Source organism: Sorex araneus, chromosome 1, assembly GCF_027595985.1.
Source record: "Sorex araneus isolate mSorAra2 chromosome 1, mSorAra2.pri, whole genome shotgun sequence".
NCBI classification, from domain to species: Eukaryota; Metazoa; Chordata; class Mammalia; order Eulipotyphla; family Soricidae; genus Sorex; species Sorex araneus.
The window spans coordinates 452277635-452303946 of NC_073302.1; the positions used below are offsets into that span (position 1 = coordinate 452277635).

The 26312-nt window shown below is 54.1% G+C and overlaps 2 protein-coding genes across 3 annotated transcripts in view; both read right to left on the reverse strand.

Moving 5' to 3' along the window:
- PTPRN2 (protein tyrosine phosphatase receptor type N2) overlaps positions 1-4638 on the reverse strand; it is a 205173-nt gene extending 200535 nt beyond the window's left edge. Inside the window, exon 1 of the mRNA XM_055133868.1 lies at positions 4411-4638. Coding sequence (XP_054989843.1) covers positions 4411-4510 — 100 coding nt within the window. The 5' untranslated portion in view covers positions 4511-4638. The remainder of the gene's footprint in view (positions 1-4410) is intronic.
- Positions 4639-8532: 3894 nt separating this feature from the next.
- The window catches only part of NCAPG2 (non-SMC condensin II complex subunit G2), a 56365-nt gene continuing 38585 nt past the window's right edge, over positions 8533-26312 (reverse strand). For both annotated transcript variants that reach the window (XM_055133865.1, XM_055133858.1), the window contains 13 exons: positions 26133-26306; positions 25093-25163; positions 24132-24285; positions 23873-24046; positions 22943-23059; positions 22728-22868; positions 22125-22224; positions 18812-18999; positions 17988-18128; positions 16978-17081; positions 14517-14617; positions 13696-13795; positions 8533-10441 (listed from right to left, as the gene is read on the reverse strand). In XM_055133865.1, the coding sequence (XP_054989840.1) occupies positions 10390-10441; positions 13696-13795; positions 14517-14617; positions 16978-17081; positions 17988-18128; positions 18812-18999; positions 22125-22224; positions 22728-22868; positions 22943-23059; positions 23873-24046; positions 24132-24285; positions 25093-25163; positions 26133-26306 (1617 nt within the window). In that variant the 3' untranslated portion in view covers positions 8533-10389. The remainder of the gene's footprint in view (positions 10442-13695; positions 13796-14516; positions 14618-16977; positions 17082-17987; positions 18129-18811; positions 19000-22124; positions 22225-22727; positions 22869-22942; positions 23060-23872; positions 24047-24131; positions 24286-25092; positions 25164-26132; positions 26307-26312) is intronic.

The window sequence follows — 26312 nt, forward strand, 5'->3', positions numbered from 1 at the left end:
GACCCCCCAAAAAATCAAAAAGCAAAAAAAAAGTTACTGAGAGTAAATGTTCAATGCTGTCAGCCTAAAAGAAGCAGTGGTTGGAGGGAGTGAGTTAGCACTGACTGTAGACTCACATATATCTTCAGCGCTACGTGCCAGTTTTATTTCAGTAAAGCTGAAAAATAAACGAAAAACAGGGCATTCGTTTCCAAGCTCAACGTCCCTCGGCTGAGAGGAGCCGGCCAGCAGAGGCACAGCTGGGAGTGCCGGCACCGCCAGTTCTGCAGGCCCTGGGCCTTCTGGGCCGAAGCAGAGTGCTCTGTCCTGCCAGACACAGGGGCAAACCCTGCCTGTTCCCCGAGAACGAGCCAGAAAAGGTGGAGGCCTCGGAGGCTGATGAGCAGCCCAGGACCGGACCCCCGGCTCAGCCTCTGCTTTCCCCACCTCTGCTTCCTCCCGTGACGGAGACAAGCACGCTGCCGAGGCCGTGCACAGCCTGAAAGGCCGTGCGGGGGTGAGGGCCAGGTGGTCAGGACGAGGAGAGCAGGCAGCGCTGGGGGGATGGGCTGACCTACGCCCGGGCCTCGGAGGCTCTTCCAGGTGAGAGAGGAGCACGGGCTGCTCCTCCCTGCGCTTCCTCTGAGCGGGGCGCTGGGAACATCTGCCGAGGGAGCAGCCTCGCGTTCCTGGATCAGAGTCAAGTCCACCGGCGAGAACAGCGGAACAGTAGTAACTGGTCGAAGGCGCCTCGGAGCGCCCCCGGGCACTGCGGACGCCCGGTCCCTCTCCAGGCCCTGCTCGGGGCCAGGCCACACTCAGGTGGAGCCCAGGACACGCCCACGCCTCCGGGCCAAAGTCCGGCTGCCACCAGGTGCCCCACCAAGTGCCATGGGAACCGGCCGCACTGCAGGAGGGCAGCGCCCGCAGTCCAAACAGAGGCAGCGGGAAAGGGGACACTCCTGCCTCCTGGGGCTTCTGGCCTCCGATTAACCAAGACTTAAAGATTAAGTCCAGGAGTCCAGGATGGAGGCCCGCAGGAGTGGCACTGTCTGGTCTCCAGTCCCTACATGTGTGTGTACACGCACGACACCCAGGTGGGCTGCACTCACAAAGGTCACTCCACGTGCTGGAGAGATAGCACAGTGGGGAGGGCGTTGCCTTGCACATGGCTGACCCGGGTTCAATTCCCAGCATCCCATATGGCCCCCTGAGCACTGCCAGGGGTACTTCCTGAGTGCAGAGCCAGAGATAACCCCTGTGCATCGCCGGGTGTGACCCAAAAAGCAAAAAAAAAAAAAAAAAAAAGTCACTCCAGATACCGAGCATGGAGGCTGGGCCAAGACAAGCCGTCTGCTCACTCTGGACATGGAACCTCGTGTCAGAACAGGCACCGGGCTCGCACCGCTGCACGGTCTGCATGAAGCCCCCCAACTCGTCCAGAGCCTTCCCTTCTCCACACACAAGGGCCCTGAACTAGCAGTATTTTGCACATGGCCTGCCTTTCCCCAAATATCTGCCACCCAAACCAGAGGCTGATCTTCAGCGTGGGCCAGAGTGACATTCCCCCAGAGGGAACCCTGAAATTCTCAGCACAGCTCCAAGAGGGGGCAGGGACCTAAAGTCTCGTCAGCTGGTTGGCTGACCCAACTCCCTCCCTCTTCTCCTCCTCACTCCACCCTACTTTCAAACATTGGAGGAAAAATGGCTAAATATCTGCATTCACAACTTAGTAACGCTGCAAGGACAAACAGCAAAACAGGCCCGGAATGTAGACATTATTATTCCAAGGAGGAACTAGCCTCGTAGAACTGTGCCCGGGCTCCGTCCCTGCCCGCATCTCAGCCCCGTGCCCGTGGGAACACCAGGCCGCATCCCACCCTCAGAGCGAGCAGAGCCCGGCAGGCTTGCATTTCCAAGGTGTGTGTTAACTCCGAGCACGCATCCCCCTGTGGCACTCACCAGCAGCACGGAGGAAAATGAAAAGCAGATTACTGAGCATTAACCAGCCCCACCTCCGTGGGCACCACTGAACGGCGACCTTGGCAGCCAGCACAAACTCGGGCCATCTTGGAGGAGAGCTGGAAGGAGCTGGCTGCAGGGCTCAGCCCAGCACCAAGGAGCAGCCACGTAACGCCCGGCGTTCCCCGAACACCCCCAAGTCAGACACATCCGCCGGCTCTGACGCAGGCGCCTGCCACACCTCAGTCCCACCCAGGGCTCTGGTTCCACGCCCCCCACCCCCAGGCCTCCGTATGGGGACACGGGCACCTGCGGAGGCTGGCGGGGGCAGGCGGAGAAGGCAGCGGGGGGCAGCCCGTGAGGGGGGAGCTGTCGCTGCCACAGACCAACAGCTCCACACCCAGGAAGCAAAATGGATTCGTGCTTTTGTGGAAGGAGGATCATTTGATTTAAAAATAAACAATCACGCCATCTAGTTCACAAAGCAAGGGGGACTCCTGCTGCTCTCTCCTCCTCAGCATCTCCGAGCTCGCTGGTGAATGAAAATGTGTGTGGGCAAGTCAGGAGGCAAAAACAAAGGGAGGAAGCAAGCGCCGCTGGTCTCCACGCCAGGTGCACGGCAGCCAGGTCTGACCCGCTCTCCCAGCACAACCTCTGACAGGGCGGCTCTCTCCTCCGGCAAATACAATGTGCGAATTAAAGAGGGTCGCAGGACTGCCCTAAACCCTCGGGCTGCCGGAGGAAGGGTCACACTCTGCCTCTTGGATCCTGAAGAATCAGATGATTCAAAGACAAAGAGATCACACGGAGGTAAGACTTATGGGGCAAGTCCTAAATGCAAGGACCTCCTGAAACCACAGGGGATCCAGAGAGCAGGGCCCGGGGAGCAGAGCACCCCAGGGACCAGAGGAACCCGGAGAGCAGAGGACCCCGGGAGCAGGGGACGACAGAGAGCAGAGAACCCCAGAGACCAGAGGAACCCGGAGAGCAGAAAACCATGGGTCCGAGGGGACCACGAAGAGTAGAGGGCCATGGGCAGAAGGACCATGTGGAGCAGAGAGTCACGGAAAGCAGAGGGCCACGGGAGAGAGGACCAGAGGGAGAACCCCAGGGAACAGCAGTCCACGGGGAGCAGAGGCCCATGGGATCAGAGCGCCACACTGTCCCGAAGGTGCCACCTGTGGTACTTTGGCTGGGAGCGAAGTCAAATCCTACTACTGACAAGGAAGTCTTACTCCCACCTGGCTCCGCTCTGGCTCACGGACAATGAGCATGAGGGAGGCCCCAGCAGAATGGCGGGTGGGTGCAAGGCTGGAGGACGGGAGGTACCCATGAGGAAAAGAAGGTGGGGTCACCACGGAGGGTGCTGTGGGAGAAAGAGAGCCTCAGGCAGCTGTGGACACTCCCTGCTGGGGCTGGGGGAGGCTCTGCAGCTTTGGTTCCTGGACATCACCAGGTGCTCCTCTGGGAGCAGCTTCCCTGCCCCAGGATCACCAGATGTGGCGCCAAAATCAAACCTAAGTGACCCCTTGTCCCTCGCTGAACCAGCCTCTGGCCGTGGTCACACCACACCTCAGCCCAGTTCTCACTGGGGGGAACAAATGGAACATCCTGGAATCACAGGTGTCTGTGAGCCTCGTTCTAGGGCTCCGTGTGAGGAGTCAAACGGATGACAAGTCACACAGCCGGGACAGCCCGAGAGTGTGTGAGGCAGGTGAGACCCATCACTCAAGGCCCGGAGACAGTTCTGACCTCCGAGAGAGAAGGTGCCCAATGCAGGACTGGCGTGAGACAAGTCCCTGCCCAGGGCAGCTCGGGTCCACTCTGTGCGTCCCTCCACCTGTGGGCTCGCTCCGCTGCTCCGTCCAGCTGCTCCTCTGCCCACCCCTTCCTTTCTCTGAGAGGGCAGCGACCCCCAGGAGCCTGTGAAGGGACCCGGCCCTGCCCCTTCCCACCAAGCATCCTCCGGCCCGTCCTCTCCGACCTGCGAAAGGGGCCTGGCCAGCTGAGGGGTCCAGAGCAGCCCAGAACAGCCACACGGGTCTTTGTTGCGGTTGGGGCGAGGAGCGGGGCCCAGGGCTGGTCTCGCCCACCGGGGTGGGCATGGGCAGCCCCCGGGCGCGGGGGGACAGACGCCCCGGCCAGGGGCGGGCGAGGCCTGTGCGTGCGCGCGGCCCGGCCCCTCCCGCCCTGTCCAGGCCCCTCTGTCCTCGCGGGCCCCTCTCCCGGCACCTCCAGCCCGTCCACCGCCCATTGTTCATCAAGGCCAGGAGGCCGCTGGCTGCGCGCGGACGTCCCGGTGGGCGCGCTCCGGGGCGGCTGCACGCACGGCCCGACCCGGACCCCCGGGCCGGGATGCAGGAGGGGCCCGCGGGGAAACTGAGGCCCGCCGGATCCCCGCACGCCGCGGCCCCTCGGAGACGCCCCCCGGCCGCACGCGCGCCCCTCCCCCGGCCCGCGCCCACTCACCCGCGCGCCCCGGGAGCTGCCGGCGGGGGGCGGGCGCGGCGGGCAGGCCCAGGGCCGGCAGCAGCAGCAGCAGCAGCAGCGGCAGCGGCGGCCGCCCCATGCCCGCGGCCAGCGGCGCAGCGGCCCAGCGACGCCCGGTCCACGGTGCGAGCGCGCCGGCTCCTCCCCGCGCCCTCCGCGCCGCCGCCGCTTCAGCACCGGACAGCGCCGAGGCCCCGCCCCGGGCCGCCCCCGGCCAGGCCCCGCCCCGGCGCGCAGGCCCCGCCCCCGTAAGGCCCCGCCCCGGCGCTCGGCAGCCGCAGGCCCCGCCCCTGCCCGGCCTAGCCCCGCCCCAGCGCTCGGCGCGGTCGCAAACCCCGCCCCTGGCACGCAGGCCCCGCCCCCCGCCTTGCTCCGCTCCGTTGCACGGCGGCCGCAAACCACGCCCCGGGACGCAGACCCCGCCCCCGTTAGACCCCGCCCCCCGGGCAACAGGCCCCGCCCCTAGCACTAGGCCTACGCCCATGCGGCGTGCGTCTCAGGCGGCTTTGCGGGAGCGCTGTGTTGCAGGTGGGTGTGTCGCGGGTGTTTTCAGGAGGGTCGGTGTGTGTTGCAGGAGCGCGTGTTACAGGGACTGTGGCAGGAGGGCAGGTCACGGTGTGCTCTCAGGAAGGTGTTTCAGGGGGTTGCCAGGAGTGTTTGCTTGGGGAGGTATTATCAGGAGGGTGTGTTGCGGGAGGGGACGTTAAGTCCTCGGCCATCATCCCTCACTCGCCCTGCCGCACAGCCCCTGGTTCGCTCAGCCCTCCTTGTAGCTCTTCCACATCTACGGGGGTCCAGCACACCCAGGCCTCACTCCTCACAGTGCTCCTAGGGACACCGTGCCCCTCCTGGCCAACCTCAGTTGAGCCTTTTCTGCCCCTGATCACCTCCATGCCATTCCTTCACCTCTGCCCACTCCTTTTTCTTACTGCAGTTTCTTATCGTGTCTACTTAGACTGCAGTGCAAAATCAGTTTATTGCAGTCTAAGTAGATGGCCTGCATCTCCCCCCAATGTCCAGGCCTCTCCTTTAACCCATGCACGACATCACTTGTTCTGTCCTTCAATACCTGGTCCAGTGTACAATGTCTTAAGTTCTGTCCATCAATGTTTGCTAGCCTCCTGTGTACAATGGCCTGGTCTTGTCCCTATACTTCTTTTGCTTTTCTTTTGAGGGGGGGTCACACCTGGCAATGCACAGGGGTTACTCCTGGCTCTGCACTCAGGAATTACCCTGGTAGTGAACCGTATGGGATGCTGGGAATCGAATCCGGGTTGGCCGCGTGCAAGGTAAATGCCCTACCTGCTGTGCTATCTCTCCAGCCCTTGTCCCTACACTCCTGTCCAGTGCACACTCCTGGTCTGAGATCTGCGCTGGAGCTGTCACCTGTATCCCCTCACTTGGCCTGTTGCTCTGCACCTTGACGCTGGGCCCCTAGGACTGCCCCTCAGTGGTTCCCTGTCCTCAGCTTTCCTTAGTCTCCAGCCATGGCCACGTGTGCATGGGTGAGATCCTTGCCGTCCTGCCGTCTGTCCAGTTACGAGTGGCAAAGGAAGATGAAAGCAGCCTCTGTCCACTCCTAACGAGAGGATCTCACTGTCCCTGCTCCACCCAACACCCCCCAAGCCCCAGGGGCTTGCACTGCTAAGATAGTCTAGTAGGAGTGTTGGACATTTCATGCCCCTGGTCCTGGGTCACCAGACTGTCCTGTGTAGAGTCCGTGACCAAGATAGGAGCCCCAGGAACTCACAGCTGGCATTAGTGGTCTGCCTCAGCACCCCGGGGTGCAAGTACACTGAGGCTAATCCCACAGGAGTCTTTGTAGGGGGTAGTGTGTGCTTGTGTGAGGTACTGGGTGAGCTGCAAGCCAGAAGCTGGGTAGGACAGAGGCTGAGGCACTTGCTTGACATGTCCTGACTTGAAACCCTGGCACCACAGGATCATGCACACACACGCGTGCGCGCGCACACACACACACACACACACACACACACACACACACACACACACACACACACACACACACACCCATCAGCACTAGGGGTCACTCCTAAGGAGAGCCAGGAATAGCCCCTGAGCACTGCTTGGTATAAAACCAAAACCAAAAATGAAAAAAAGGGGGGGGGGCAACCTGAAGCTTTATGAGGCCCACAGAGCATCTGACTTGGGGAACACCTGCTACAGAGACGGGCAGGCATGAGGGCCCCAAACGCACATTCGCTGTTCAGCACAATCTCACTTCCCTCCTTCATGAGCAAGCCTTCCATCCTGTCCGTCCCGGGAGAGGTGACACCAAGTTCCAGGAGGTGGACTCTGGAGGGAGATGTGCACAAACAGACACCCCCAGATCTGTGAACCTGCCAGGCAGTTCATACCCACAACGGTACAAGGACCGTCTGTGGAGCAGTGTGGGCGCCCCGTGGAAGACAAACACAGGGGTGACACCTCAAAGGACACATGGTTCTGAAGGCAGGTGTCTAGACTGAGTGAGGGACATACATGCAAAGTGCTCAGAAGCCCAGGAACAGTGAAACTTGTATGGGGCCGGGGTTGCTGCTATCAGTGATGGGGCACCACCAGAAGCAGGACACTGGGGCCAGGGTCCTCTCAGCACAGTCCAGAGGGGCCCAGGCAGGCCCCGGCACTCAGGGGCTATGGAGGCGGGAAAGAGCTCATAGGGCCCCACTGCTGCATGTCTTCTACTCTGATAAGATATGGAAATTCTGAGATATTACCATTTACAAGTTTCAAAAACAATACACAGTAAGCTGTGTGGAAGACGAGGCATGAAAATAACAAACTACTGCTAAAATTAAACTCCTAAAAATAAAAATGCTTAATTCAAACTCTAATTTAAACTGTGCAGTGTTGGGGACTGAGCCCAGGGCGTTATTCCTGCCAGTCGTGCTGTCACTTGAGCCACACCTCATGGAGTGGGGGTGGGGGTGGCTCAAGAGACCTAGGGGCCCTCCTAGCGATTCCTGGTCAACAGCGTAGATGACCAGGTTCTGTGCGAGGCCCTGGAGCCCAGTGGTGCTCAGAGACCGTCAACGCAGCCCTGGCAATTCCCAGGAGACCCTATGGTTCCAGGGATTGAAACGGAGCCAGCCACATACAAGGCACATGCCTTAACTCCTGTCCTATATCTGACCCCCCCTCCCACCAACCAATAAACTCTTAGGGGAAGGACACACCTGGCAGTGCTCAGGAACCACGAGGTGCTGGGACCAAACTGAAGCTCCAGCAAGCCAAGTGTGTGCTCCGGTCCCAAGACATCTTCCTGTCCCCTGTAAACAGATTCCTAAAGAAGAAAAGCCCCTACAGTCCGAGACATGGTCACAGCCCAGCGACACAATACTGACTACAGTTGTCCCCAGCCTACCTGCAGATTCTTACAATACCAACAAACATGCCACCGTTTTAGCCTATAGTTTAAAAGAACAGCTACGGGACAGACACAGAACAGTGGGTAGAGCTGACTGCAGTTTGAACCCTGAAACCACATAGGGTCCCCAATCCTTGTAGGAGTGATCCCAGAGCACAGTCAGGAGTAAGTCCTGAGCACTGCCAGGTGGGGCCAAATAAAAAGGAAAAGACAGGTGAATGAAAACGGGGATGAGACGGGAAGGAGCAGCAGGAGCCCATGTGCTGTGTTGAGATCTGAGCGTGGGGTGCTGGGGACACACAGCACACAGTGCTTACTGCTGGGTAATCATGCAGGGAACCCAGCAACTAGGCTAGTCCTGACCAAGTGCCACACACAGAGGCTGACCTGAGCGCAAGTGAGTCCACCTCCACCCAAGTGTGCTACGATACCGGGGGATGGACCCTCGGGGAGTGGAGTCCCACCTGCTCCACCCACCTGTTACTGGGGTACAAACGCTCCCAGTAGAGCACTGCTGGTCTAGCTGAGAGGGAGGCGTGCCCAGCACTTTATGAAAATAGTACACTGAACAGTGCGGGAACACTAGGTACCCACCAGCAAGAAGGGAAACCAGCCTTTCGCGTCAGGGCACTGTGGGAATGACCTGAGCTCTACCAGGTCCCCAGAGTCAAAGCCAGGTCAGAGCAGCAACAGGACACTCCCCAGTGAACGCCAGCCAAAGTGAAGTCTGCTTCCCTTCATGTTTATTAAGGGTGTCTGTATGTCCTTTTACAAAGGGCCTAAGACATAAAGTACACAATCGTAAAATGGACCTCAGCAACATTAAGACCTTGAAAACCACCCTTTCAATAAGCAAGCCACACACTGGGTGTGACCGGAGAGGCCTGTGGGGACACAGTCGCTGCCCCAGTCATACCTGGAGGGTCACTGGGCGGGAGATGTGGCCACTGCTGCGAATGTACACAACCTCTCAGGAAATGTCTGAGTGTGGAAAAGTGACGCTGGAACCTATTATGCAGCGGTCCTGCTGCAAGGACCACCCGCACAAGCCAGCCCCGCTGAAGGCAAGCACGCAGGAGCACACTCCAACAGCCGGCCGTGCCTGTGCAGAAGCACCGAGTCTCTTCTGGTCACCAGCGTCCTGTTATTCCTGCCTTGAGGTCTCTCCACGTTGAGTCTGATGGGTGGAAAAGAACATCTTTGATTGCAGGTTTCAAATGATTTCCCAGCGGGTCTTGGGTACGTGGGACTGGTGGCACAAAGCTGCCCAGGGCTCAGGCCTCCCCACTGCACATGGTGCTGAAGCGACATTGTGGCTGCAGCGAGAAGATCGCGCGAGTCTGGGGACAGAAGTGCTGACAGAAACCTTGCTGAGTCCAGGCAACAGTGGGGTTCATCCTGGGAAGCTCTGGACTCAGTCCTCAAGTTCTCCTGCAGACACGGAGGGTGGGACGGTGCTGTTGGATGGGATGTTGCCCAAAGTGGTCCATCGGAGGGAGCGGTCTCTCTCACAGTCCATCCTGACACCATCCACTGCACAGCGCCGGAGCTGAAGGTGCCCGAGACAGGCCCACTCCCCTCTCACCGCAAGCCTTTGCCACACAGCCACAGGGAGGCAGGGAGCCCAGCAATCTCTCCGCCGCAACACCCATCACTGTCAGGCTTAATGAGCACAGACACCTCCCAAAAAATGTGTCTGAATGATCAATAACAAAATCATTTTTCCAGTACCAATCTCATTCACCAATATTAAATTCAGCTAAATTAGCAAGTCACATGTTCAAAACAAGCTGGAACAATCGGAATCACCTTCTTCCTGACATGCGCCCCTGTGAACTCTTCCCTGCACGGAATGTTCGGAGCTGCGGGAAGAGTCTGTTTCTACACCTTCTCAGGGAAATGCAGATGCTGGCAAGTGGCTCTGGTGCCTCCAGGGGGGCTGAGGACAGAACGCCCATGATGCAGTGGGACAGTCTCTCCCAGAGGCTCTTTGGCCACAGGACATTGGGCCTGTCACCGCAGCGGCCCTGAAGAGGCTATGAGCACAGCCCTTCCTGGGGCCTGGAGTCTCAGACCCTGCAGCCGGAGAGCTGAGGGCCAGCCTCTGACATCACTGGCTGCTCTACTGCTTCCTTTGTAAGTCGCATCATACACATGCTAACAAGTGCTTAAGAGCTATGTCATTTGGAGAGTCTTCCTTGAAAACCTGAAATTCTTCTTTGGGTTTGGTTTAGTTTTGGGGCCACACCTGGCGATACTCATGGCTTCCTCCTTCCTTGGCAGTGCTTGGGAGACCATACAGGGTGCTGGGGATCAAACTGGAGCCAGTGACATACAAGGCGAGAGCCTGACCCCTCCATTAGCTCTCTGTCCCAGCTTCTGGAGTTCTTGACATTAAATATATTACTTATGCACACACACTCAGCAAAAAAGCTAAGAATCTTAAGCCACGTACTCACACCCCCAATAAACCTCACCCTATCTCTATTACAAGTTATTGACATTAAAAACAGTACAAAAATACATTTACTTCATTTCATTTGTCTTTCCTACATAATCAAAACTTCTCTTAACTAAGAATTCAAGAGTTCTCCCAAAGTTCTCGATGATGATTCGTAGAGAAACCTGAAACACAAAGAAAGTATCAGTAAAATACTGGATTACCAGAGTCTATTTTCACATATAAGCCAAGTTTTTGAGCAGATTTACTTACAAATGAAAGAAGTATCACCTGTCTCAGTATCCATCCTGTGACTGGAGCAAACCTAAGCAGGTGGGGTGGCAGCCCCCATCCCCATGCCCACAGGAGACCCTTGGAGCCCTGGGCCACTGCCCTCCCAGTCCCGCGGGTGACTGTCAGGGGGCTCCCAATCCAGCTGAGCCCTAGCAGGCACCCCCATCCCAGGTCTGCTCCACCCAGAGCAGGCCTATGCCACAGAGTTCCCTCTGACCTCCACGAACATAAGCCCAACAAAGGCAACCCGGTCAGAACTCTGGCAGCAGCTCACCCTTCTGCTCCTGGGGAAGCACCTGACCACTGAGAATTCTCAATGAAGGAGCTGGCATAGGGTCTTGCCCATGACATCATGGCCCAAGAAACGAAGAGGTGAAGGGAAGAGTACAGGAGAGATGAAGAGTGAGTGAAGGGAAGAGCACAGGAGATGAAGAGGTGAGGGGAGAGCAGGAGGAGAGATGAGGGGAGGGGAGAGCAGGAGGAGAGATGAGGTGAGGGGAGAGCAGGAGGAGAGATGATGTGAGGGGAGAGCAGGAGGAGAGATGGAGAAGTGAAGGGAGAGCACAGGGGGGACGGAGAGGTGAGGGGAGAGCACAGGAGAGACGGAGAGGTTGAGGGGAGAGCAGGAGGAGAGATGAGGTGAAGGGAGAGCACAGGAGAGACGAAGAGATACCCTTTAAATAGACAAAGGGTTCATGTGTGTTGGTGCAGGTCCCTACACTGGATGATCGGCAATGAAAGGCAGAGCCCTCCTTCCTGGGGGAGGACAGACCCTCATAAGACCCCACGGCAGAATCTGTGCAGTCAACAGCACTGCCCTCCGCTTCCTCCAACAGGCCCAGACTGTTCTCACGTTCACGCCCAACAATCACCAGACTTGGGCATAATTCACACCTGCCCTGACTTCACAGAACAGAAATCATACAGCACAAGCCCTTATACCAGAACAAAATCAAATGAGAAATCAGTAACAACCTGCTGGAAAGTCCCAAAATATGTGGAAAGTAGGGCCAGAGCAACAGTAGAGCAGGCATGGTGTCTGCCTTGCATAAGGCCAACCTTGGTTTGATCCCCAGCATCCCATATGATCCCCATCGCTGAGAACACAGCCAGGAGTAAGTGCTGAGCACCACGGGGTGTGGTCCCCAAACAAATGTAGTAAAGGCAGGGCGCTTGCCTTGCATACAGCGGACTTGGGTTCAATCCCCAGCATCTCATGTGGTCCCCTGAACCCGCCACAAGTGGTCCCTGAGTGCAGAGTCAAGGAATCAGCCCTTGAGTAGTGCTGTGACTGGCCCCAAAATTAAAACACACACACACACACACACACACACACACACACGTAATATACACACATAGATAAATAGAGGTATACATATAGGTATGCAGACAAAGCAACATACTTTTAAGCAAACCAAAGAAGTTACAGAATTAGATTCTGTTTTTAATGACAGGAAATTAAAAGGGAAGAAGCAATGAAACCAAATCTGGTTCTTTGAAAGATCAGTAAATTGGAGAGATAGTAACAGGACTTTGGCACTTGTCTCACATGCGGGAGACCCTAGTTCAAATCCTTGGCACTGCATATGGTCCCCGTGTTGAATACCATTGGTTTGTCCTTGCTCCTCCTGCAGGGAGCTTAGGGCTATGCTCCCGAGGCACACCCAATTCCACCAGGCACTCCTAATCCTATGTTGCTTTTCTCTTTCCTTTATGGCCTTTACATGGTTTAGCAATGTCCTTTTTGTATAGACTCCGGAAGACAGCTGGTGCTATGCTTTTGTAACACGGGAGTTAACTGACTCAATTAATATTTACTCCTGGGCATCCATCATATTTACTTGACTTAAGCCTCACTTGCCCTTAGTTCCTAACACCCCGAAAGAAGGGTCCCAGCAAGGGGCTTGGATGGACCCAGGGCAAGCCATAAGCTACCCTGGCATCGAAAAAGGACAGGCTAAGTTCCATAAGAAGTATAGTAAGTTAAGAAAACATTTATAGAAAAAATTCAGTCATGACCCAAAAAGAAGTAACTGAATAAGGACCCTGAAGGGTTAGGAAAGACTAACCTGGCCTGAGGACTGTAGTATGAGATATATAGCAAGACGTCCTCAGAAAGAGCCACCCTTTAAGCTTAATAAATCTCTGTGTTCATACAAAATGACTAGAAATATTAAGTATTTAATATGATTGCTTAAATGGATACTGGTTAAGGAAAGAAGAAATACACCTTTGTCGGAATCCTGCCCTTGGCGGATCTCCTAGTAATCTCAAGTGCTGAACCCCAGATAAAATTTTGTTACTGAGTTATTCTCCTAGAACTTCCCCTGAAGGAAAGGGAAGTTCTGGGGCTGGAGCGATGGCACAGCGGGTAGGGCGTTTGCCTTGTACGTGGCTGACCCGGGTTCAATTCCCAGCATCCCATATGGTCCCCTGAGCATCGCCAGGAGTAACTCCTGAGTGCAAAGCCAGGAGTAACCCCTGTGCATCGCCAGGTATACCCCCAAAACCAGCCCCCTCAAAAAGATCCTAGATACATAAGGCTGGTTAATGCTGATTCAACATGCATAGATCAGCTAATAGAATCCATCACATCAGCAGACTAAAGGAGAAAAATCACATGGTCCACTCAATGCAGAAAAAGCTTCTGACAGACTCCTTCGATGGAGAGGAGAGGCTGCAGTAATTGAGACCGGGGGAGGTCCTCAGACCGATGGGAGGAAATCCCCTGATGCACTAGATGAAGCTCACAGTAAACTGAGCCTGGGGACTACTGAGGGGAACCACACAATGCACATGACGAAGCTCCCAGCAAACGGGGCCGAGAGACCATCCTCAGTTTAGGGAGTGGCACCCACCCCCCCAGCCAGACCTGGAGCAAGTCTCCCCACTGCCTGTCAGTGACCTGACATCCCAGCCCGTGCCCGGCTGGGAGACGCAGGGACAGAGGCAGGCTGGGGAGGACAAGATAAGGCTATTATCAAGCCATGATTGTCCAAAGGATAAAGTGCCCAATTGGGACGTCACAGAGACATGTCCAGGGGCTTGGCCCCCAGAACCAGTGGGTTTCCCCAAAGAGCCCGGCTGGCGGTAAGCGTCCAACACACCCAAGGGTGCTCATCACACCACAAGGCTTGGTGCTTACCTTTCCAGGCTGTCCTCTTCCAAAGTGATCTCCATGAAAGTCTTCAGTTTCCTGTGAATGGTGGCTGCGGCATCCTGTACCTTGCAGCTCTTGTGTCTGCCTGGAGGGGACACAGTGTGACAGAGAGAGGAGGCTCACCCCGGGACACAAGCCTCTGCTGTCCCACGCCGGCATTCCCTACCTGTGGCTGTGCTCAATCTCCCTTCATGGGACACGCTTGTGTAGCACACTGACAATCGCACATGGAGCCCTGGGGCCCAGGTGCACCCCAGAAACCTCCGCTGGTCTCTAGAAAGCTGCTGCTCGCCCTCATCCCCCTCAGTGTTGGGTGTCCCTTAGCAGGGAGCTCTTTCTTGGGCCCAGCCCGAGTCCAAGCAGCTGGACATCGGAGCAGCTGGCAGTCAGGTCCAGCCACTGGGCAGAACCCCGTGGGCATCCTCAGAACACAAGGCTAGGGACGAAACAGAATGGGAGCCCCAGTGAATCCTTAGCGTCTCTCTAATCCTTGTTTACTGAACTTTCAACCGTGTCAGACAAGGACAGGTCAAGGCTTAAGAAAACGAGAACACAAGAGTAAACATTAATATCGAACCTATTTAGATTCTTAAATCTAAAAAAACACGAGTATAACAGGGCCCAGCAGGTAAAATGGGAGTCTGTGGGACTTCATGAGGGGGGACAGCAGCCTAGATGTCGGGTGGGTGGAGGCCACAGAGGAAGCACAGACCCGGGGGCAGTGTGAAAGCTGCACGCAGGTACTAAGCCCCGAAACAGCCCCAAACATACAGAAGAACCCCAGGAGACAGCAGAGTCCAACCAACCTTTGTTAATGACCAAAATAATATGCAGAACAGCTGTGAGACATACGATGCCTTCAATATCATCAGAAGTAACACATGCCTTCAGTTCATCTAAAAATGACCTGCAAAAAGTAAATAAACATCTGAATTACTCTACAGTATGAATTCTAATATTTCAGAGAAATCTAGCCAGCCAAGGCTCATCAACCAGCATGAGTTCTAACTTCAGGTAACACGAGAAAGCAATTAACCCTTCCCACATTTTTCACAGTGAACATCCCAGGTCACACAGGGCACACACTCAAATCAGAATGTCGCTCCACAGAGGACAGGGGCTGTTTCTCAATAAGAAGCTGCTCTATAGTACAAGCAATTTGTACACACAGACGTTCACATTCTGGAAAGAGAACCCCGAGCTGCCTCAGACAATACTTTTCCAAGCCTTCACCGAGATTCTCTGCTATGAAAGTCTACAGGGGTTAGACTTCAGCCTAACAATCTCCGAGACACCCCCTCCCCCCGTACACACACACCCACACCCACATACACACACCGTGCTCTGTCTACACACACAAGCCCTAAGCCCTAGGTGGTTGTAGGATAACATTGGTATGCCCTGTCTCCCTTGCCATGGGGAGCTGAGGTTTATCACAGTGCTCCTGAGGCACGCCTATTCCTGTGTTTATCTGTAATTCCTTCTCTGTGCTCTGCTTCCCCAACCAGCCTATCACCTTTTTCCCCTAATCAGATTGTTAACTTATTAAGGTCTGATTCCTCAGAAATCTATGATTTTATATTTGTGAGTGAAATACTGTTTTTCTCTTCTCCTTATGTCCTTTGTATAGTCACTCCAGAGCAATGTCCCTTTTATATAGACACAGGAAGACAGTTAATGCTATGCTTTTGTAAATAGGGAGTTAAATGACTCCGAATAATATTCACTCCTGGGCATCTGTTCTCTCGACTTAAGCTTCAGTTGCCCTTAGTTCCTAGCACCTCAAAGTAGGGTTCTGACGAGGGACTGGATGGACCCAGGGCAAGCTGTGAGCTATGTGCCACACTGGCATTGAAATGGGCCAGGCCAAAGCGCCATAATACTTAATTGTAAGTTAAGGGCATGGTCATGGACAACTCTGTCATGATCCAAAAAGTAACAACTGGATTAGGACCCTGCAAGTATTAGGAAAGACTAATCTGCCCTGAGCACTGTAGTCTGAGATCTATAGCAAGACGCCCCGAGGAGAGCCGTCCTATAAATTTAATGTTATCTCTTACTGTGTCCATACACGATGACTAATATTATTAAGAAGTAGAATTAAGACGAATGTTTAGATGGTTATTGGACTAAGGAAAGGAGAAACGCACCCCTAGATGGTATTTCCCCCGGAGACGGGTCTTCTTGCTGAATAAGGGTTTGTTCTAGAAGAAGCTTCCCCTGAGGGAGGGGCCTTACACCCGCTGATTGTATGATGACACCTATGTGTATTTGCTACCCCAACCCCTTCAGGACTATAGAGATAACTAAGAGTGGGCAGGGAAGGATCAAGAGGGACCTAGGAGAATGGGAGAGAGGAATGAAGGAGCAGGATCTGGAGAGGAGGAAGGAAAAGAGATTTGGGGAAGTAGCAGGAGAAGAGAATGGAGATGGTATTAGAATAAACTACAGCTGATACCAAGCAGCCTGACCCTCGTTCCTTGGTTCCCTCCTTCGTCCACCCATCACCATCGGCCACCGCAGGGTGGGGGAGGCGGCCCAAGACAACTGAACACAGGCAGCGAGAGAGAGAGCTGTGGGCTTTGCTTTTATTCTTTGAATACATAGGTGGTCATTGCAGGGTTTCTGGGATAGAGAATTCATTCAGTTTTGGCCTCGTACCCAAAAGCCACACTGAACTTCACTGTAGCTCCGGGGTTTGTAACAAGGGCTTACTCAAGTAAATACTCCCAATGTTTCCCTCCATCTGGAGTCACTATCTAATTAAGCATATGCAGACACTGATGCTTTATAGAATTTGAATTTACCTTTGTATAAGTAAACATTTTCCCTCTTTTTCTTGGGGGTGGGGAAAGGAATAATACTCAGCAGTGGCCAGGGGTCACACCTGGTGGTGCTCGGAGAACCATATGTGGTGCCTGCCAGAATTCAGACCACTGTCATGGCCGTGTGTAAGGCAAGCACTTAAATTCTCTATTATCTGCCTGACCCAAGAAGAAAGCTGAGCTTTCACTGGAGAGTGTTGCTCAGCTCAGGAGTGCTCAGGGCTTACTCTGGGCTCTGTGCGCAGGGATCACCCCTGGTGGTGCCTGGAGGACAACAGAGGATGAAACCGGGGTGGCCACGTGCAAAGTAAGCACCGTGAGCACTGTGCCATTCTCTAGAATAAGCATGTTCAATTGCTGATAATAAAGAGAAAACAATGCTTTTCTCAGTGAAAGGAATGGAACAAAGGCTCAGAAGTGAGGAGAGCGAAGAAGTGGTTACCTGACCACGTTCGGGGATTTTATGATGATCCCTACTAAACACCTTGAAAACGGCGGCAGGTCTGACAGACACTCTGGGGGCGTCAGCTCTTCCAGATCAGAAATCTAGAAACAAGTTTCAAGTCGGTCATTTGTAGACTAGGACCCAGGTGTCAACTTAATTCACACAATCTGAGATTGCATTCTTTTAAAGCTTGATGAGAATGGTTTTTGTGAGCTACTAAGTCTGGATAAGCAGAGACCCGTGGCTCTGCAGGGCAGTCTTTTATGGCAGAACCTACTGTTCATTGCCTCATGGGCCTTCTGGAAAGCTGCTGCTGTACCCCACAGTGAGCCTGGCCTGCTTCTCCAGCTCAGCATCACTGTCCATGGAGCTTGGAGCTGCTCCCCTGGGGATGAGGGGGTCCTTTGGGTTGCTGGGCCACAACCTAGGCTCTCCTCAGGAAGTGACAAAACTACTCTCGACATGGCGGAGCAATGCCTGAGATGGAAGGGACTTCATGTGCCAAGGACTCCCTCCACACAGGCCAGCTACAGCATGGAAACAACCCCTCCCTGCGCAGCAGCCGCCACCCTCTGAATTCTCCGTGTCTCAGGGAACTTCACTGCAAACTTCTAAGTCTCCCATATTTCCTCCCTTGGGATTCACAGCACTAACTTGGGCATCAGTCAATCACCATGTAACTGAAATAGCTAAATACTAACATGTGGAGTTTCGAGCACACGTAGAAATAGAATCTGTGATGAGGGACAGGGCAGGAGGGAAATGCTGTTTCAGATTCAGGGCATGTGCAGGACCCAGACAGGGAGATCCCTGAAGACAGACTGGTGAGGACTAGACTGACTGAAACCTACACCAGTGATAGCCGCAGAGAAGACGACATAAAACACAGACCCCTGATTCACCGAAACATGCAGGGGACTCACTGGGCTTCGCTCCCACACAGTACATGGGCTAGGCCATGCACATGCCTGGGGGCAGGCTAACCAGTTTTCAGGTAAGGAACTCACCTTTCGCAGTCGGTGAGTGATCTCCACCACAGATGCAGCGATCAGGGTGGACATCACCCCCCGGTGCACGGGGGTGTCGAAGTGCCAGGCCTGAACTGTGGTGATGAACTCGTGAAGAGGGATCTGCACAGAGTAAAGGAGCTACAAGAAAGTACAGCAGCCTCGTTAGTGCCACCACTGCCACCACTCCTTCCCTGTTGTGGCTCAATTCTGGGACTCTGAGCACCAGGGATGAAGGAGGCCAGAGAGTGTGAGACCCCCTGGGGAGTCCCTTCATGACATTCCTACACAAAAGCAAAAAAAAAAAAAATCAAAAACCCCAGATCAAATTCCCAACTGACAGCATAATCAGCTACGTAAAAACAAAGAATGGAAAACCATGAGTGACACTGAAAGGTGGCGTCGGTCATGAGCCATATATTCTAACAAAGGTAGTTGGCCACTTGAAGACTGAGTGTGAAAATAAAAGATTTTGGTACAAATCATATACAGACCATAGTGACTGGAAATAGTATCAAAATCAGAAGTGTTTCCAATGAATTGAAGTAATAACTGGGTTAGAAAACTTGACAACCTCCCATTACCTCAGGCAACAACAGAGAGAACTGAAGGCCATCAAAAAATGCCCACGTGAGCACTTTCAGCTGTTATCAAACTCAGAAGCTCACATTCATTAAGAAAGTAAGACCTGATGTGATAAGGGAGCTTTGGACTGAACCATTATGCCCTCACCTGAGCCCAAAGCCCGCCCATTCCCTCAGGCCCCTGGCCCACCAGTGACCATCCATCCCAGCCTAACCACCCGCTCTGTGAAGAGGCAGTACCCGCAGGCCTTCTTCTGGCTGCTTCTTGAAGCTGCGGGCCATACATTCAAGCATCTTCTGGAACACTTTTTGGACCATGTCAAACAGTGTTGCAACCTGCTCATCTGAGTCTGTTTTTTGAATCAAGGAGTATCCAGTCACCTCTTTCAGGATGCCCAGAAGTAATGTAACATAAAAGAATCCCTTCACTAGAAGAAACATCAAGAAATCATTAAATCATATAATTAGGTATTACAAGTTTCCCACTTAACACATATTATAGAAACTTAGATGATTACTGGTCAGTCAAAACTAGTTCAATCAGAGTAATCTAAATTTCAATACAAATAAATGCTAAACTTTGGTTCCTTCAGAGATAGAAATGGGGTGTGACTTGGCACTAACTCTGGTCCAGCTCCCAGAGACCCGGGTCACAAGTCACCCGCTCTACTACCTGTGCCAACAATAAACTGAATGGGATGCCCTGCAACTAAGCTCGGAGAAGCTTGGATCTGCCGATACCCAAGCCTGCTCACGGGGCCTCCTCACCGTGACGCTCTCATCTTTGGGCCTAGTGCTGCTATGACCCAGGGTCCTGGGATGCCTGGCTCACTTTCATCCAGTCTCGCCTGCAAGTCAAGCTGTACAAACAGCCTGTGGTCTGGACCGCAGGAAGCTTCCCAGAGTTGCCCGAGTCCCACTCTGGCCCTCAGGTCTGCATGCACAGGTCTTCCCAGGTGGGAAAAGCAATGCTGCATGAGGCACCGAGAGCAGAGGAAACATTTCCTAGGGAAAGAGATGCTGTTTCTCCTTCCGTGGCATTACCTATTCCCGCTTTGACCTCACGTGGGGATCCTGTGACTCTTTACAAGAAACATGCCTGGAGGGAGGCCCAAACCAACTCAACCCCCAGAAGTCAGTAACACAACGAGCTCTGCTTGAGGCAGAAGCAAGAAGCTAGGTTGGGCCCGAATCTAACTCCTGCTAAGGAAAGAGATGGCCGCAGAGCCCACCCACAAAGATGGACGGCACTCCCTCCTCACTCGGGGACCTGCGTGGGAGATGCACGGGGAGTGTGATTTCTCCCTCCAAGGGGGCCCTCTTTACTCTCAAATGTCCTAAAGGAAACTATTTACTTCACCAAGAAAAAGGGGGGAGAGACCAGAGAGAGATAGTACAGTGGGTGGGTATCACCTTGCCCACATCTGACCTGAGTCCAATTCCTGAAACCCCCACACAGTCACCCAAGGCTGAGTGCTGAGCAAAGAATAAGCCCTGAGCACTGCTGGGTGTGGCCCCAAAACAAATACAGAGAAAGAATATTTAACAAACTTGAGAGATGCTCTGGATGATGACCTAAGAAGGCAAAAGGAAACGGCACAGCTGGTACTGGTGGACAGCACGGAGGGAGTGAGCCCAGAGGAGTCGGTATGCTGAGAACAGGTGTGCTTGGAGCCCACAGGCTGTGTCCAGACAAGCACCCCAGGGCTGGCTTAGGGAGCCGAAGCAGTCCGTGACTTAGATAAGCAGATGGAGGTGACCCTGGACCACTTTGCCCTCTAGGGGGCCATGTAAGACAGGGCTCACTCTTACAGTTACAGTGGGTCAGCCCGAAACCTGCTTGAGTCTCCATCAATCTCGCTTTGCCTTTGCGTTTCATACAATACAAGGGCCAGAGGGTGCAGAACTGCCAGCAGTTTTGGGGATCACGGGGAACTTGGAACTGAACCCTCAGTGTGGTACTATCTCTTGACCCTTAAGATAGATACTTCTAGTAAGGAGGAAAAAGTCAGACACTTCTAAATCATGGAATTAGCCATAGCTACTCAGGGACCTAAAATTCTGGTTAGCTCCTCAGAAAAGTAAAATTTATAATATTAAAAACACATTTTGTCCTTTGAGGAAAATGAATTTAAATTGATGAAGTTTAAAAAAATAACTGGGTGTAGGAGGTCACACTCAGTGATGCTCAGGAGTCACTCCTGACGGTACCCGAGGGCCATACAGGGTGCTGGGGATCTACCCAGAATAGCCATGTACTAGGCAAGTGCTTTAATCACTAACTGCAAACCAATAATGAATTAACAATTTAAGACAATTAAAAGATCAATTGGAAGAAAAAGAAATATAAAGGGTCAAATAAAACATAGGCTGGGATTTAAACCAGTAACTTCTCTTTTCTGGCTCCAGGTGAGCCCCGGGGGAGCTCAAGGGTCACTTCTAGCTCGGTGCCTGCGGGAGCCTGTGGTGCCAGGGACAGAACTTGGTGCTCCCTCAAGCCCTGAGCACTGTCCTGGGCCCAGGAAGGTAGTGATATTTGTTCTACTTAGTCTCTCATCCTCCACTGCAGCTGTCTTGGACAAACAATGAACAGATCCGCTCGTACTCATACTGCAGGTCTGTCTGCCCATGAGGCCCTCCACTGGGGAACAGTCGACTGGGCACTAATAGCAGGCTGGCGGTGCTGACTCTGGATTATGAAAGGGCATCATTTCAACATCTGTGAGCCACTGTGGGCTTCAGGGAACTTAAGCACTGAACTTCCCGTCCCTGATGAGTCAGGTCTGGGTTCTACATGCCTGGATGCATGGAAGCAACTGGCAGAAGCTCTCAGTAGTGACTCCACTATCCCAGGAGGGGTTGTGGCCACAATCAGTCCTCCTGCCACCACTTGATGTGGTGGGACTGGACACCCTGAGGATGGTGTTTCATGGGGGAAGTCTCAGCTCTGTCTGCATGGAGACCTGACTTCCCTTCCCATGCCCTTGGGAACACATGGGGACTGTGCGCTCATCACCTCTGTTCCACTCTCACCCTTCCCTTAGGGCCGCAGTGACTTGCCAGCAGCAGCATTAGTTAGCCCCGACACATGTGCCCTGTGCCCACTGCAGAGGCAGGACAGTCCTGAGTGGACCTTGCTGCAGGGTCATCACGCAGGAGCAGACGGCTCTAGCTACTGTCGGACCATCAGACCAGGCCTTACTGCAGCAAACCAGAAATTCCTCTAGCTACGTCAGCTCAGTGATTAGTGTCTGCACAAGCTAGTTTGCATTTCATATGTGTCACTTAGTCCCAGGGACTAACTTACAGTGGGTAAGGCACTTGTCTTGTCCTCAGCCAATCCCGACTCTATTCCTGGCACCACATATGGTTTCCCCAAGCCCTGAGCAGAGAGGGGTATACTTCCCCTCCCCTGATAAAAAACCAAGTCTGAGCCCTGGCATCACACAGTCCCTGATCATCACCAGGAGTGGCCCCCAAACAAAGCAGTCCTGACCCACTAAACAGGAAAGAGGTGGCTGGTTTTGACAGTGGATTGCCGAAGGAGGTGTACCTGCTTGCATGATCCCCAGACTCCACTGTAAAAGCTGTGTCTGAAACTTGCAGTCCCCAAGGCCGACCATCACCACATCCTTACACACTGACAGGTAGGTCTGTAAGACACAAAGGAGATGGTGTCACCAACAGAAGTCAAGAGGTTGGCCTGGGAAAGTGCCTATCACCTAGTTTCCTCACAAGTAAATACTGACAAAGATGTTTTGGGGCCAGAGCAATCGTACAGTGGTCAGGGTGTTTGCCTTGCATGCGGCTGACCTGGGTTCAATCCCCGCATGCCGTAAGGTCCCTCAGCACTGCCAGGCGTAATGTGTTACTCCTGGTGGCCAGGTATGACCCACAAAAGGAAAAATAAATAAATAATTTCACAAAGGAATTCCCATGAAAGCACATGGATTCTTCTTTGTTTCCATAAGACACTTCAAAGCACGTTTCATATGACGCCACAAACAGAACACAGCACACGTGCACGTGTCAACATGGGCATTTAAGAAGAGCAACAGTAGTGTCTAAAGTCACAATCTGAGAATGGAAGGAAATCTGCATATTGCACAGTTGGAAAGAGAAAGGTTTTGTTGTTTCTACATCTGAAGAGTCTAACCTGGATGACTTGCTGATAAACGACCCTGTGAAGCTTCAGATACTCTTCCTCTTGATCTTGGATAAAAGATAAGACTTTGCTTTCTAGCCAAAACCCAGTGTCTTCCAACACAGACAAGTAGACTTTGCCTTCCGAGGAGAACTGTCCAACGAGAGGAGAGGGGAGTGAGTGCTGGCTCCGAGCACACAGGAGGGAGCCCACGCCCCGCAGCGCACCTTGTGCTGGAGGTGGATGCTCAGCCGGCAGTGCAGGCCAAAGGCGCGCAGGGCTGCCACCTCGCTGAAGTGATGAGGCCTTCCCGAGGGCGACTGCAGAATGGATTCCAGGTCCACCTGCCAAGGGAAAGCTCTGAAACGTCCCCACAGGGCAGTCAGTGTCCTCTCCCACGACGCCCCCTAGAGGCCAGACTAGAGATGGGATGGAAAGCAGCTGCATCCAGTCACCAGCCAACAGAGGGAAGAGGGCGTACAGGTTCCTTCCCAGTGGACAGCAGGGAGCAAGGGTATGGGCGGGGTGATCTGGGGTGGGGAAAGGGGTCCCCACGGCAGTGTAGGCAGTGCCACCTTTCTGCGCTTCTCCGCACAGCCTAGGGGACACAGCCATGGTTCCCAGAGCGGCCAGCACCAGCTCTGGCCTCTGTCCAGCAGCAGAAACATGGGTCCTGCACTCCCCTTCTCCACCCTCGAGGCCCTGGGTGCTCTAGCTTGGGGGTCCGGGAGCATCCCCAAAATGGGCAATGCTGTCCTCAGGCATGAAGCCCTCCAGGCAAGGGGAAAGGCTTGGGTGCGACTGGGGGAGCGGGAACGAATCTGTGTTCATTTAAAGAAGGGAGATTTCTGGGGGTTGCTATGCCTTTTTCCTGAAAAGTGGGGGTGTTAGGCCAAGTTTGGGAACTTGTGGGCATCCGGGGTCAGCCCGTGGCACAACTAAACATAGCAGAAGAGAGATGGGCCCAAAATGTGCCCTAGAGGGACGTCAGAGCACCAGTAAGGAGAAAAGCAGTGAACCATGAACAGTCCCAGTGCCTGAGGAGGGAGCAAGCGGCAGGGACCTCCGAGAAGGCAGGTGCCAGCACGTCCCAGGCCAGCACCCGGCCACCATATGGGTCCCTCGCCTTTCACTGTGGCACATCACTGCAAAGCTACCTTCGAGGCGCCAAGTGCTTTCAGAAGCTGGTTGAGTTTCTTCCGCGGAGCAGAGAGCAGGCACTCCCGGTTCTTGGGGTGGGTGAGCAGGTACTCGATGTACACCAAGGCCAGCTCTGGCTTGGCCGGGTGCGGGTCATGCACTTGCACTTTCCGTTTAGAAGCCGAGCTGCTCTGAAGGAGCGAGAGACAAGCAGGTGTGAGGAGGACAGGTGCGGGCAGCACCCCCCGTTCCGAGAGCCTGAGATGCAGGGCCCACCTTGCTGGGGGACGGCTCCTGGGGCAGCCAGTCGCACAGGAGCTCCAGCACGTGCCCGATGTGCCCCCAGGAGCACAGACAATCCAAGAGCGCGCAGTGGCTCCTGTCGGCTGTGCCCTCCTCCTGGGTTCTCAGTGTGGAGATGACGCCACAGCTGGAAGAGTCGGAGATGAGTCCCACTAAAGGCCCCCAGCAGGGGAGGGAAATGATCCCGAGCACTGCCGACCACTCCCCACTGCAGGAACCAAGGAGCTCTGCCAGTTACCACCTGGAAGAGTGTCTCGGCCATAAGGCACGGCACGGGGCTGCGCTCTCCCCTACACACTGTCTCGTCTGATTCTCTAGAGCAGATGCCTATTTGGGGGAACCCACTTTTGCATGGTACAGAACATTCACTTCTATACTGAGATAATCACACCAATGTCCCATAAAAAGCACACACAAATAAGCAGCTGTATCATTTAAATTCTCCTAGTAGCTACATTTTAAAAAGGAAGAAAAAGGTAAAATGGATTTCCATTACAGGGCGGAGAGATGGTAACTGGGGAAAGCACTCGACTTGCATGGCACCCACCTGGGTCTGAGCTCCAGCACCGCATATGGTCCCTGAGCTCTGCCAAGGGTTCCCTGAGCACAGCTGAGTGGCCCAAACACCAACAGCCTGATCTGCACTGAACAATTGTCCAAGCTGACCTGGCCCAGCATCACCTCCCCACAGGTTCATGCACTCAGAGCCAGCATGGCCAGTGGCCCCCAGAAACACAGCAGCAGCTCTGGTCTCCTCAGGCCAGGCTGAGCACGGACTGTGGTGTCCACTCCCCCGGGCACTCCTGCCGCACAGCAGCTCAGACCCGCTGCCGCCAAAAGTGGAGGAACTGCTTCAGCAGAAGCTGATGCCGCCTGGGCAGGATATCAGGGTGATAACAAGCACACGGCCGACCTCACGGGGGTAGGTCAGTACCTGAACGTAGGCACAGCAGCGGCGGGCAGGAAGGACATGAGCATGAGCAGCGGGATCTGGCAGCGGTCCTCCTAGGGCACAGGAGATGAGAACAAGGCCTGAGGTGGCTGTGTGGAAACACCACAGGTCCCTACGGCCTGGATGGGACCAACCAAAATGCACGGCTACTGCTAGGACCGCCCACCCTCACCACTAACTCCCAGTGAAGAAAAGATCTTTCCTGATGTTGCAGAGCAAACGGGTTGAGTGGTTCCCAGACTGCCTGTTACTTGGCAAACTGAGTCACTGAGGGTGGGCCGCTCTCCTGCTCATTCGCCTCACTGCCTCCCAGATTCCCAGTCAGCTTCGAGCCAGAGGGCGCAGAGTAGCCTCAACAGAGCCTGGCAGCCTCCCACTTGTCTGAGCTCTCTGAGCGAATGTCACTGATTCTGCCTATGTGCACAGTCACCTGGGTGTTACTTACCTTCACACACAACCACACCTGCATTTCTGAGACAGACTGAAACAAAGACACCCAACAGCTTAGAGAAGCTAAGAGGTCCTGGAGACAGCTTTGTCCAGTCACCAGGAGTAACGTTTACTAAGAGAAGGGTGATCCCAGACTTGAAGTCTCATATTTTGGCTTAAGAGAGAGGGGTCAAGGCGCTTGGTTTGCACGCTGCCAACCCAGTTGGATCCGAGCACCACCAGGGTGAAAGGATCTGTGTAGTCTACGCAACACCCCCAAGTCACATTTACAGCTACCGGTCTAATTTTTACTTGCTTTTGAAATAGGGACATCTTGCAGATGTACAGTGACCCAGAGAAGCCACGGTGCAGGACACACACAGCCGTGCGGAGGTGCAAAGGTGCTCCCGGCGAGCCACCCAACACAGGAGCCGCACCAGGACGTCCTGCTGCCCCAGAGGTTCCCAAACCCAACTCACTCCCTGCTCTTCCCTGGAAGACACCAGACAGAGACCAGGGCCCGAGCCCAGAACTGGCAAGGCGGACCCTGCAGGGTGAGCACACCTGACCTGGGGTGGGCTGACACTTCTTACCTTAAACACTTTGAGGTACTCAGGGAGCACAGAGGCAAACTTGTTGATGGTGTAGACTTTCGCCTCTGTATTGTTCTCCAGACTTCGGTGAATACTCTTCCAAAGAATCACAATGACTTCTAATAACCCTGACATGGACGGGACATCGCTTACTGAGAGTGTCTTGTCCAGAACCTAAAA